The 13,485-nt window shown below is 40.2% G+C and overlaps 1 protein-coding gene across 1 annotated transcript in view; it reads left to right on the forward strand.

Annotated features, from left to right (window-relative positions):
* Positions 1-13,485, forward strand: part of DLC1 (DLC1 Rho GTPase activating protein) — a 540,558-nt gene that overhangs the window by 54,471 nt on the left and 472,602 nt on the right. The window contains exon 2 of the mRNA XM_040334678.1: positions 11,167-12,244. Coding sequence (XP_040190612.1) covers positions 11,225-12,244 — 1,020 coding nt within the window. The 5' untranslated portion in view covers positions 11,167-11,224. The remainder of the gene's footprint in view (positions 1-11,166; positions 12,245-13,485) is intronic.

Genomic DNA, 13,485 nt, shown 5'->3' on the forward strand with positions numbered 1-13,485 from the left:
CATGGTCGGACCATTCCCCGATCTTCCTGGTATATGAGTTAAAAGATTTAAGACAGTCCAGACCAAACCAGTGGAGACTAAATGAAAGCCTGTTGGAAGATAAGGAGGTCCTAGAAGATGTAATTAAAGAATTGAGGTTTTATTTCAATTCTAATGACATACCAGAGTGCGACCCTGGAATCATATGGGAAGCACACAAGGTGGTTATTAGAGGTGTGTTAATTAAACATGGATCTAGGATCAAAAGGAAACGTACTGAAAAGTTAAACAGGCTATTAAAGGAGCTAGCCATCTTGGAAGGCAAACATAAGCAAACATGGTCAACAAATGTAGAGAAAGAACTAGCTAGTAAAAGAACTGAAATCACAGATCTCCTGTACTATAAAGTAAAAGCGGCAATGCAGAGATGCAAAAAGGCTGAATACGAGTCAGGGAATAAGTGTGGGAAAAGACTGGCGAGGCTACTAAGAGAACAGAAGCTGAGTAACTATATTCCACATATTAACTCACCCAAGAAACACAAGGTTACAAAACCAAATGATATAACGAAGGAGTTCCAGGAATACTATAACTCTCTTTACAATATACAGAGCAAGCCCCCGACTAGAGAACAAATTGATTTGTATCTAACAGAATCCGCAATACCAAGACTTTCAGAAGAGGATAGACAGAAATTAGATGACGTTATAACCGAGGAGGAAATTAAAGTAGCAGTAAGCATAATGAAAAGGGGGAAAGCCCCGGGACCTGATGGCTTTACAGGTCAATATTATAAAATTCTGTTTCCCTCGATATCAGGATATATGGTTAAACTATTTAATGCCTTAGGGACATCGGCCAGTTTAGCCAAAGATACCCTGCTAGCATATATCTCGGTGATACCAAAAGAGGGGAAAGACCCAGCCCTATGTGGAAGCTACCGACCAATTTCGTTATTAAATTCGGACGTGAAGATTTTTGCCAAGGTCTTAGCAAACAGGATACAACAACATATCCCAGACTTAATAAATCTGGACCAGGTGGGATTTGTCCCTACCAGGGAAGCACGAGATAACACAATCAAGGCAATTAACCTGGTGCAGTTAGCCAACTCAACACAGACGCAATGCGTATTTCTCAATACGGACGCAGAGAAGGCCTTTGACAGGGTGAGGTGGAGTTACATGAGGGCAGTCCTAAAATATGGCGGCTTTGGGAACAAAATAATACAGTGGATATTCTCCATGTATTCAGGCTTAACAGCCCAGGTACGGGCCAATGGAATTCTGTCCGAGCCCCTCACAATCTCAAATGGGACAAGACAGGGCTGCCCTCTGTCTCCACTTCTATTTGCCCTGTCACTAGAGCCCTTTTTGTGTACGCTACGAGCAAACTCTAATATTTCAGGCATACAAATAGGGAAGAACCACTGTAAAATTACAGCCTATGCAGACGATATGTTGTTCAGTCTTACAAACCCGTTGATTACAATTCCAGAATTAATGAAGGAATTTGAGAGATACGGATCTTTATCGAACCTACGTATCAATTTTAATAAATCGGAAGCGATGGGGGTAAACGTCCCACATATAGCGATAAACTATCTAAAACAAAAATTTAAGTTTAAATGGACTGACAATGCTCTGACATACCTTGGTATACAATTAGCAGGGAAGGTGGAGAAGATCTTTGAGCTGAACTTCCCACCCCTCTTACAGAAAGTAAAGATCTTATTGGATAAGTGGAACCAGGGTTTTCATAGCTGGCTAGAACGCTGCAATATTATTAAGATGAACATACTCCCGAAAATCTTGTATTTATTACAAACATTACCAATACATATCCCATCAAAGTATTTTAAAAAGTGTCAGAGAGTGATCTTTAAGTTCATATGGGCACATAAGAACCCCCGGATACATAGGAAACAACTAATGAGCACTAAGCAGCAGGGAGGACTGGGAGTCCCAGATATAAGGAAATATTATTACGCAACACATCTGAACAGGCTAATAGACTGGAATAGGCATTCAGATACGAAGCTATGGGTACAAATCGAACAGGCGCAATTCAAAACACCTCTAGAAAGAGCACCGTGGTGGTTTGCCTCACTCCCTAAAGAAATGAATAAAAATCCAATAGTGGGTAACACGGTGAGGATCTGTGCAGCAGCACTACCTATGATGGGCATCGAGCCCAGGACCTCCCCACTATACCCAGTGATAGGTAACCCCCTCTTCCCATCGGGATACGAAGACGGAGTATTCCGGCAGTTGAGAAAAAGAGAGTGTATACAAGTAGCAAGGTATATCCACATGGGAAGATGGGTAACCATAGCGGAACTGATGGAAATAGGAAATGTATTCCGTTTGAAATTCTGGAATGCACTTCAGATAGTTCACTTCCTGAACACTTTGCCAAACCCAGAGAGCTTTGAGAGACCACTCATGAAATTTGAGAAAATATGTAACGAACAAGGAACATTACTACATAGTCTTTCAATAAGCTATGAGTTATTAGTACGATCAGGAGGTGGCCCTCTGAGGTGCGTTCAGGAATGGGAAAGGGAATTGGAGAAGTCCTTCAGTTCGGAACAGCGACAATGTATATACAGGCGAACACATGAAACATCAATATGTGTGAGAATACAAGAGACAAACTATAAGATCTTCACAAGATGGTATAGGACACCAGAAAAGTTAAGCAAAATGTTTGCAGAGGTATCAGATAAATGCTGGAGGTGCCAGAGAAGCAAAGGAACGATGCTACATATATTCTGGGAGTGCCCAATGCTAAGGAGTTTTTGGGCAGAGATTAAAAGTGCTTTACAGTTTTGCTCAGATTATGAGATTCCAGAAGATCCGGAATTCTACCTTCTGCATTTAAACCAAATACCAGAAAAAGCCTATAGGGAAATGACTATATGCCATCTATTAGATGCCGCTAAGGCCTGTATAACGAAGAGGTGGAAGTCACCAGTCCCACCAACAGCGGAGATGTGGATATGTAAAGTTAGGGAAATAAGCAAATTAGAAGAGTTAGTCCTGACAACACAATATAAAAGGGAAAAATATTTAAGAACTTGGACTCCCTGGAAGTCCTATATGGACCACAGGGGGGAAGGTTAAGGGGGATAAGGCTGAATGGTATAGAAGGAGCCCGGGAACTTGGATTGGGTATATGTGGGATTTAATGAGAAACCACAGAAATATGGAGAAGGGTCGGAGGAGAGGGAAGCAGGGTGGGTTGTTTTTTTTCGTTTTTTTTTCTTTTCCCTTTCTTCTTCTTTCTCTCTCTGGGATGTTTGGGAAGGGGAGAGATATGTAAGAAGGAGATATATGTTTGATTTTGACAACAAGGTTAAAGGGGATGTATAATAATAAGATGGACTGTGACTGTTGTTTTGTAATAATGTTCTGTTATGTATTTTTTTTTTTTTATATATATATATATGTGTTGTACTGATTTGTTTTAAAATAAAAAAAATAATTATAAAAAAAAAAAAAAAAAAAATAATTAAGAAATTTATTATTTTTTTAAATTTATGATGACAGTACCAAGTGGTCAGCGTCTATAAAGCCCCATACACACTATCAGTTTTCCTGATGGTTTTCTCTTCAGGTTTACCAAAACCATGTAGTACAAGGACCTGCCTGATTGCATTCAAATTGAAACGCTTAAGGTTTGACCTCATATTAGATGGTTTTGGTAAACCTGAAGAGAAAACCATCAGGAAAACTGATAGTGTGTATGGGGCTTTAGTCTTTTTTTTTTCCTGACTTCTATTAAAATTTGCGATCAAAAGGGCTGGAGGACCTCAGTTATGAAGAATGGCTACAAACATTAATTCTTTCTGGATAATATGTAACTCTGGACATTACAAACAATTCAAATTCATTCCACGTGGAGTGAATTTTTTTATTACATTGAAACATTAATTCAGATTCCGAAAGACTTGGCAAAAGCATATAACTTTAACTGTTTAGTTATGAACTTCTAAAAACTTCTGCTCCAAGTACTCGAAAGATTCAGCGTAAAAAATCTAAGCATTTTAGCATGGTTTATTTTAGATATACAGCTTAGTTTTACACAAATCAAGTTTTTTGTTCCCTTAGACATGTGATACCCCGTGGCTGGATGGGCAATCTGTCTATTACAGTGAACTAAAATGACCCATAACAAATAACTATGTAATACTAGGCAGAGGTTTAATGTAGTTAATGAGCCGTTTTTAGAATCTGAAGATGTAACTCAGAGTCAGATGTCATTTTGTTTACACTGAACAATAAAATTCTTGTATTTGTGTTGTATGATCTCCTGCCACACAGCTTGAAGGTTTCACAGACACGTACTTCAGAACACAAGTACAGCTGCATTTAAAGTGTCATTGAACAATATCCTTATTCTCCAAAAAGAATCCATACACACCCACTACTTAATGGCCCCGTAACCTATGTTTCCTTTGTAACTTCCGTTTGTTTGGATTGAGCAACTAGCTGCAAGTATGTGCCCTGCTCTATGCACAAATTCATAGTCCCTAATCTACCTCAGGAGTGAGAAAGAGAGGATGGCTACTTTCCTACAGTACATACAGTGGGACCATGGAGAACAAGCGTAGCCACCTTCTAACAGGAAGTCAGATCACAGCAACAAAAAAGGGAATTTGGAGATTTGGAAGGTCCTTTTAGAGTCAAAGGGTTTGTAAAGGTTCACCTTTTCCTTCCATTTCCCTTCTAAATGTTTTTTTCATTGTTTTCTTTCTCACTTCCTGTTCCTCCTCAGAAGCTGTTCAGTAAGCTGTTCTGGCTGACTAACTACCACTCGGATAATGGTGGCAAGTTTACTGAGGAGGAACAGGAAGTGAGAAATTCACACAAAGAAAAAAAACATTTAGAAGGGAAATCGAAGGAAAAGGTTAGTGAACCAACAATGCACTAGCTTAACTACTTGAGAGCCGTGCTATAAACAAAAGACGTCCACAGCGCGGCTCTCAAGTGCCGGGTGGACATCCCTGGACGTCCTTTTATGTGCATTACCCGCGCACACCGCTGGGGGCGCGCAGCGGGTAAACACTGTGCCCGGTGCATCGCTGAGATGCCTATGCGTGTGCCTGGCGGTCGCGATGTCCGCAAGGTGCCCACGATCGGCGGTGACAGCAGGAACGTGGAGCTCTGTGTGCAAACACAGAGCTCCACGTCCTGTCAGGGAGAGAGGAAACCGATCTGTGTCCCTTGTACATAGGGACACAGCATCGGTCACCTCCCCCAGTCAGTCCCCCTCCACACACAGTTAGAACACACCCAGGATACACATTTAACCCCTTCCTCACCCCCCTAGTGTTAACCCCTTCCCTGACAGTCACATTTATACAGTAATTAGTGCATTTTTATAGCACTGATCGTTGTACAAATGTGAATGGTCCCAAAATTGTGTCAAATGTGTGCGATATGTCCGTCGCAATATCGCAGGCCTGAAAAAAAAAAAATGCAGATCGCCGCCATTACTAGTAAAAAATAAAAAATAAATCATAAATTTATCCATTTTGTAGGCGCTATAACTTTTGCACAAACCAATCAATATACGCTTATTGCGATTTTTTTTTAACAAAAATATGTAGAAGAATACGTATCGGCCTAAACCGAGGAAAAAAATATAAAAAAATAAATATTATTATAACAAAAAGTAAAAAAGATTGTGTCTTTTTTTGTTTATAGCGCAAAAAATAAAAATCGCAGAGATGATCAAATACCACCAAAAGAAAGCTCTATTTGTGGGAAAAAAATTATAAAAATATAATTTGGGTACAGTGTTGTATGACCGCGCAATTGTCATTCAAAATGCGTCAGCGCTGAAAGCTGAAAATTGGTCTGGGTACGAAGGGGGTTTAAGTGCCCAGTAATGAAGTGGTTAAAGGAACATCTATAGAAAATAAAAAACGAACCTTTACAACCCCTTTAAAAATACATTTTTAAATAGATTTTAAACCAGCAATTACTGTCATCTTAATAGACTGTTCATATGCTCAGTATAGACTGGACTTTCTCACAAATAAAGACACTTCTTGTGCACTTTAACCACTTGCTGTCCGACCCAGTTTGGATCCACAGACTCAATGTCCACCAGCACCCACGGATCATCCAGCACAGAGGCAGAATGGCGATTTGCCTAGGTAAACAAGGCAGATTGCCGTTTCTGACAGGAGGGAAGGCATGGATCCTGTGTCTCTGGAAAGTCCCTAGTAAAAGCACCTCCCACACTGTAGTAAAACACTGGCTAGGCACACAGTTAACCCTTTGATGTAAACCCCTTCCAAGCTAGTGTTATTAGTACAGTGACAGTGCTGGTCCCGAAAAAGTGTCAATTAGTGTCAGAATGTCGTCATAACCTTTGCGCAAACCAATTAATATACGCTTATTGGAATTATTTTACCAAAAATATGTAGCAGAATACATATTGGTCTAAATTTATGAATTCATGATTTTTTTTTAATGGATATGTTTTATAGCATAAAGTAAAAAAAAAGTTTTATTTTTTCAAAATTGGCGGTCTTTTTTTGCCTATAGCATAAAAACTAAAAACGCAGAGGTGATTAAATACCACCAAAAGAAAGCTCTATTTGTGGGAAAAAAAGGACATGCATTTTGTATGGGTACAGTGTCCCCCAACCACACAATTGTTAGTTAAATATTGCGGTGCCATATGTAAAAAAAATGGCCTGGTCAGGAAGAGGGGTAAACCTTTCAGAGGTCAAGTGGTTAAATGAGTTATATTTGTGATTTAGAAAAAAAGAAAATTGGCATTTGGCAAAATCACTGAAATGCATTAGAGGCAATAAGGAAGGTAAATGAAGATAATGTTGGATGGCTGTTAAAGTGGAACTAAAGGCAAAACTTTTTCCTGATGCCAACATGGCAGCATACTTGTGATAGAGCTCCGCCTCTTGACCACTTCCTCAGGACCAGTGAATAGCACTAATAAAGGCTTAGTTAGCTGCCACCCCATTCCTCTTTTTTTTCTCATACCTTAATGCACAGGTGATGAAGTAAGCAGTGTTATGTCCCCACCTCTGCCTCCGTGCAGCATCTGGCTGGGTCCCAGTACAAGGTCCCAGGCTCAGGCTGCTAAATGCGCTATAGCATAGGGAGTCCATTCTGTGGGTCTTGATGGGGCCTGCAGTGTTTCCTCACTAGGAACTAAATCTGCCATTTACTAAGTGACTGTGGGCAGAGGTGTGGGGGGGGGGGGGGGCAGCTATTGCTTGTATTTCATTTGTTTTGGCCACTTGTCCCTTTTTTTTCTTTTGTTCCCCAGATGTCTTACCATTTGTCTTTACATTCTTTTCTTTCCCTCTCAGGTCCCTGGTGGTGGCTCAGTGTTTTTGCAATCCTGGGGGATGGAGCACATTTTGTTCAGCTGCTCCATCCACTCTATAGGGCCAGTGTGGCCCCAACTGTGCTCCTTTTCTTACTAGAGGGCTCTGTGATGACCTTATCGGGCCACGCCAGGTCGAGCATGCCCAATGGATATGAAACAGGAGCCTCTTAAGGGATAAATAGATAGTCTATGATAAAATTGGTCGTACCATCATCCAGAGAATTTAGTATAGAGAGATCGGAAGGTTGGTCCCCAAATCAACACTCTGAAAAAACAAGGGGGAGGTGGGCAATTGGACTATCACAGATAAGAAGATGAAGTGAGGTAGAAATACACATATATAGAAAAATAACTCAATTTTATTAATAAAAAATCAATAAAAGACAATAACATTATACATAATTAAAAACATTTGGTGGCAGACCACACAGATCACCAGTAGAAGAATCCCCAGGTTAGGGAAAAATCCCAATTGGACATGGGTCGCGAGGGGCATCTCTACTAATTTTGCGGTATAAACTGCTTAATCAGGAGAATGTCTAAAGCCTCTACTGCACCCGGGATGCTTAAGCACCACAGAAGGAAGTCCCCTGCGGTGGACATGGGGGGGATGTCCCATGGATGGACTGACTGCGGTGTAGCAGTGCAGTGCACAGGGTCAGGCCAGGGAAGTATACCAATGGTAAATAGATAACATAATTAAAAGGGCACTGTGGGATCAACAGCAAATTGCAGAGCATAGATAATGCACTGCAATAGAGCCCAGCATAGGTGTACTGGGAGGTGGTGGAGGCAGGTGTTCCCTGGGCCCGAGGTCCATGGCCAGTAGAGGCTTTAGACATTCTCCTGATGAAGCGGTTTATACCGCGAAACTAGTAGAGATGCCCCTCGCGACCCAGAGGCACACAGAGTCTAACAAATGGAGAATGTAAATCTCTCCAGTGAGGTTGCAGACCTGGCAAAATTCCAACCATTTGATACTTTTTCCAAAAAGTTGAAAAAGATTTGGTTTTAGATGTACGTTAAGGTGCCTCTTTGGATTAAATTTAAGAATACTCATATTTAAAACAGTACAGTAAATTATTTATATTTGATTACCTGATTTGCCTCAATATTTGCATGCATATCTGTTCATCTGGCAGTGATCAAGCAAATCAGGAACATAAATAATCATGAATCATGCACTGTATGATTCTCAGCACAGTGGATAAATATGCCTTCATATACAGTATAATACCAAATCAAAAAAGTAGCATTTTTTTTCCAGTTTGCATGATTTGCAAATCAGTTTATTTATCATTATTTACAACCTAACTTAAAGCGGAACTTCAGTTATTTTTTCATTTTCCCATCTATTAAATCCTCTGTCCTTGATTTAACTTTGGATAGTAAAACTTTTTTTTTCTGCCAGTAAATACCTTGTACAGCCCACTTCCTGTTTCTTGTCTGATCATTAGCCTAGGCTTAGACAAACCTAGTGATCATAGGCACAGCATAACCCCTCAGGATTTTTAGGACAGACCAGGTGAGTATTTAAAAAGTATTGTTTATTAGAAACATTTGATAATCTATACAGTAGAAAAAAATCTATTGCAGTACAAAAATACAGACATGATTATAAATGCCCTCTGGTGTGAAGGGCTATTGCACGTAGCTGTAGGAGATGATGTTTGACATGTTTCAGACCTCTTGGTCCTTCTTCATAGGCTGAATGTCATCTAAAGCTGTAACAGCACTGGTGAACGGAGTGAACCACAACTGCGGTTAGCAAGGATTTTAATGCACTTCTTTATGTGACAACTCAGTATTGGGCACCAGGCGTCACTCCTCACAAACAGGAGTTTTGGGGGATCTCTACATCATCTCTCTGTCACATAAAGAAAGGCGTTCAGCTACTAAGGATGGACGCATTACAACATGCGACCAGAGCTTAGCGTTTAAAATTATATAATATACTTTAAAGGTCAAGATTCCAATACACCTCTATATGCAAGTGATTATCAGTACGGGACCCCAGGCGTCCCTCCACACAAACAGGAGTTTGGGGGTTCTCTACATCATATCACCTTGAGCATATAGGAATGCATTAGGCCACTAAGGGAGATGCTATGAAATAGCATCAACCCCTAGCATAGAAAAGTTAGAACGAACATGTTCAAACAATTAGTACAAGGCCTATAAGGGATTTGTACATATGTCAAGCTCATAGTAAATAGGAGTTGTAGTGACAACTAGTACTTGCGTATGAGAGGCAAAATAGTTTAGGTAATAGTAGTTGCATATAAAAGGCAATATAGCTTGGGTTATTATAGGTGCATATATGAGGTGAATAATGCACACGAAATAGTAGTTGGATGAGAGAGGCAATATAGCTCAGGTAAATATAGTTGCATATAAGAGGTGAGTATTGCACAAGTAATTTGAGGGTAGCTGACCCTTTAAGGTACTCCTTAGCAAACAGTCCTTAACACAGCAGGATTTCCCAATTAATATGTTGATATCCACAAGGCATATTAAGTAACAACAAATGTATTAGATGGTACACAAGCAGCAGATCTTCTTATAGGACTACAAGTGATACAATAGCTACTTATCCATTTGTAGGCTTCAATGCAGGAGATAGGGATTCCGTGGTGTAGGGTGTTCAGCAAAGGCCTCAAGGTTGTCCCCAGCAATGCTCTGTTGCGGTAGGTGCATTAGCACCAAAGTAGTAGTTGTTGCCTGGAGCGGTGTTGCAGCATGGGGAGCGATGGCAGCGGTATGAGTAGCGTGGCCGAGCTACGGCTGACAATAATAGAACAACGTTCTTATTTCCATACAATGCCTTTATAGGCAAGGGCCAGGTGTAGTGCATCGCACTAAATTCAAAAGGAGTGCCGTTCGTGACTGCACACTTCCGCGGTCCACAGTGGAACGCACGGGGCGCGTGCGATGACGTCATCGAGCGGTTGCCGTAATGTGCTCCAGAGTGGAACGCAAAACAGGAAGTAACAGGCGTGCAGAGCGCCTGTTACAAAAGCATACATACATCTATAAAGTGAACATATTTGAACATTAGTATATTAGTACAATTTTAGCATTGATCAACCTACTGCATGGAATTGGACATCCATGCAAGTACAAAAAAATAGGCATAGAAGGCTGATACTCACTTGCATGAGCCGATCACCAATAAACCACAAGGGGGACCTGGCAGGGATGAAATTGGCCTGCACTGTAGTTGTTACACCGTGGAACAGATGGTAAACTCTGAGATAACAAGACATCAAACAAAGGGCAGGAGCTGGATATGCTCAGTGTGACTGCGAGAACTCCCACTGATAGGAGTGACCACTCCTGTCAGTATAGGGTCGGCCAAAAAGTCCAAGATACCTTGGGCTGATGGCTTTCTGTCTGTGGAAGACAAATAAGATAGGATAGTGATAGTAGATATATAGTAGTAAAGTTCAAAAAAGCTAAGTGCTATAATGAGGGGATCAAATCAACCTACCATGATAAAACCTTAATATCTCTCATTAAATGTAAGGAAATGTATGCAAGGTATGAATGGAATACTCGCTGGGTTAGTTTAGTTAATTTGCAAGCTAGTAGAAACTAAATGATTTGTATAGAGAATAAGGTTTTATAGAATTTAAATGCATAAAATGAGTTATCCTATGACTAAAATAAAATTGTGGAAAAGTTGGTACACAGCAATATACAGTATGTGGCTCCACAAAAACAGGCTCTTTTCATTCAAACAAAGGTTTCTGTATTGCTAGTTCATAGTTTGTCAACAGTTCGACCATAATTAATTTATCTTCTTGTTTTTTGCAGATGATACTTTACCCGGTCAATTCCTTGGTTCTTCACGGCTTTCCCATATTTCAGTCACATGTTTTGCTGTCTGCAAAGTTTATCTGGAGTTTTGTTTTGTGATATGTCTGTAGTTATTCAGAGAAGCTGGGAAGACCATGTAACACAATGGACAGGGCTTTCTTCTACTAGTTTTGGCTGTGATACTCTATGCTGCAATGGATTTAAAGAGCACAATTTAATGTCAGCTATGGAAGAACTTGGAAATTCCACAGAAGAGCAAGAGGAGAAGCTTTTTTTATCAGACAATATAGATTCACTGGACTGTGGTGGCCTCCTTGGACCCCAGGTATCCAAAGAACTTGATGAAAATGATAACCTAGATATGGAAGATCAATGTGCATCTTCTAAAATCAACGAAGAAGCTACGTCTTGCTTCTCAAATAATGATGGAGAACATAACCTAAAGAATGACATATGTCTTCCTTGTCACAAAGAAAGAAACCCACTGGACAGGACCTTATCAGAGAACAACACTACTGAGGATTATGACAAAGAGTGTAAACTTAATGATATGATTGCTAGTGCGGAAGAGGACATGCTTGCAGAAGAGAAAAATATGGATGAAAGCAAAATCAATGATTTGGATGTTTTAAAAGAAAGGTCTATAAAAGTTTCAGCAAAAGAAATAATAGGCGATGATAGAGATTTGGAGGAAATTGATTTGCCGGGTAGAGAACAGATGTTACGTTCTGCTAGAGTTGCACAACAGCGAAGAAAATCTGATGTTTCAATTGATGGTAAAGGACAAAACATCTGCAATGAAGAGTCAGATGACCCATCTGACAGTCCATTTACTTGTGTTTCTTCTCAGCTGGAAACAAAAACGGGGTCTGAAATTTGCAGTGGGTCTCATTCTCTTTGCCAAGAAGGGGATAATGTTCAGCTTTATGATAATACTACAGGTGATGGGTTACATGTTTTAAAAGAAGACTTTCAAGGAGCAAGTTCAAAAGATAATGTCCACTGTTTACAACGTAAAGATAATATTTCTGCTTATGAGGATATTTATGGCCAAGTTAGGCTACGCAGAAAAAAGGTAAGAAATGCTCTTATTATGTTTGTATATGGCTAAAAAAAATATTTGACTGAAATATGCATTCATGCTGCTACAGCAATCATAACTTGTACATAAAGACAACAGAACAAAATATTTAAAGTTGATAAAGCCATCGGTGGACATAAAGGCTAGCTGTAGTGTTTGCATTGTATGTAATCTGACACACACTTTCTAATGATTCAGAGCAAGCTCTCTCCAATCAGCTGGTAGAATGAGTTTTGCTGATCGGAGAGCTATAAGTCTGACTCAGTTTGGTGCATCTCAGACCTCTTCAAAAGGACCATTGCTTCAACACAGAGAGGATGTATCCCAATCTGCGTCTGCTGACAAAGGACTGGCTTTATTTAGAATGTAAGAAAAAAAACGAAGAAAAATTCCCAGCTCAACTTACCAGCCATCCTGCAACAAACCAAATTGTTCTGTCTAATGCCACGCACACATGGTCGGAATTTCTAACAACAAATGTTCGATGGGAGCTTGTTGTTGGAAATTCTGACCATGTGTAGGCTCCATCGGATAATTGCTGTCGGAATTTCCGACAACAAAAATTTGAGAGCTGGTTCTCAAATTTTCCAACAACAATGTGCAGGGACCGCCCTGTCATCTGCCGGCTCAGCAGGGATCAATGGATCGATCCCCGCTGAGCAAGCAGATAAGAAATGTATGGATTCTCACAGGATCCGTACGTGGGAAAGGGCCCTTAGACAGGATAATTTGGTTGATTGCAGGCTGGCTGCTAAGTTGATCTGGGAATTGTTCTATGTTTTGTTTGACATGTGTCGCCCCTTCCATGTGCTCCTTACTGTTAAGGCCAGTTATAGGTTGGGGCAGTTGTCATTTGTTTGTACTTTTACTCAGGATGTTGCTGCTTCTAAAGAAACCAAACTTTAAGACTTTGCACACCTTTTGTTTTAATGCACCTGGAATGTATTAAGTTGATTTTAACTGTCATAGGGAAATGGGTGAGGGGAATGAGGAGAACATTTGCTTGAACATATTACATGCTACACCCTAAATATGGGTGAACCTTTCCCTTACAGAGCAGGAAATCGGCACAAAAGCAGCACTTGCATGCAAGTGACTGGTGTGCCTGGGAGGAGTAAGACAAGAAAAGTTTTGTCAGGTTTTTTAATATCCTCTTGGTGGGTTGAACATAAAAACAGATATGAAACAAGGAGATTGGGACTTTAAATGAGGTTCAGGACAGGGTGGGAGTATAT

Source organism: Rana temporaria, chromosome 1 (assembly GCF_905171775.1).
Source record: "Rana temporaria chromosome 1, aRanTem1.1, whole genome shotgun sequence".
In the NCBI taxonomy this organism is placed as follows: domain Eukaryota; kingdom Metazoa; phylum Chordata; class Amphibia; order Anura; family Ranidae; genus Rana; species Rana temporaria.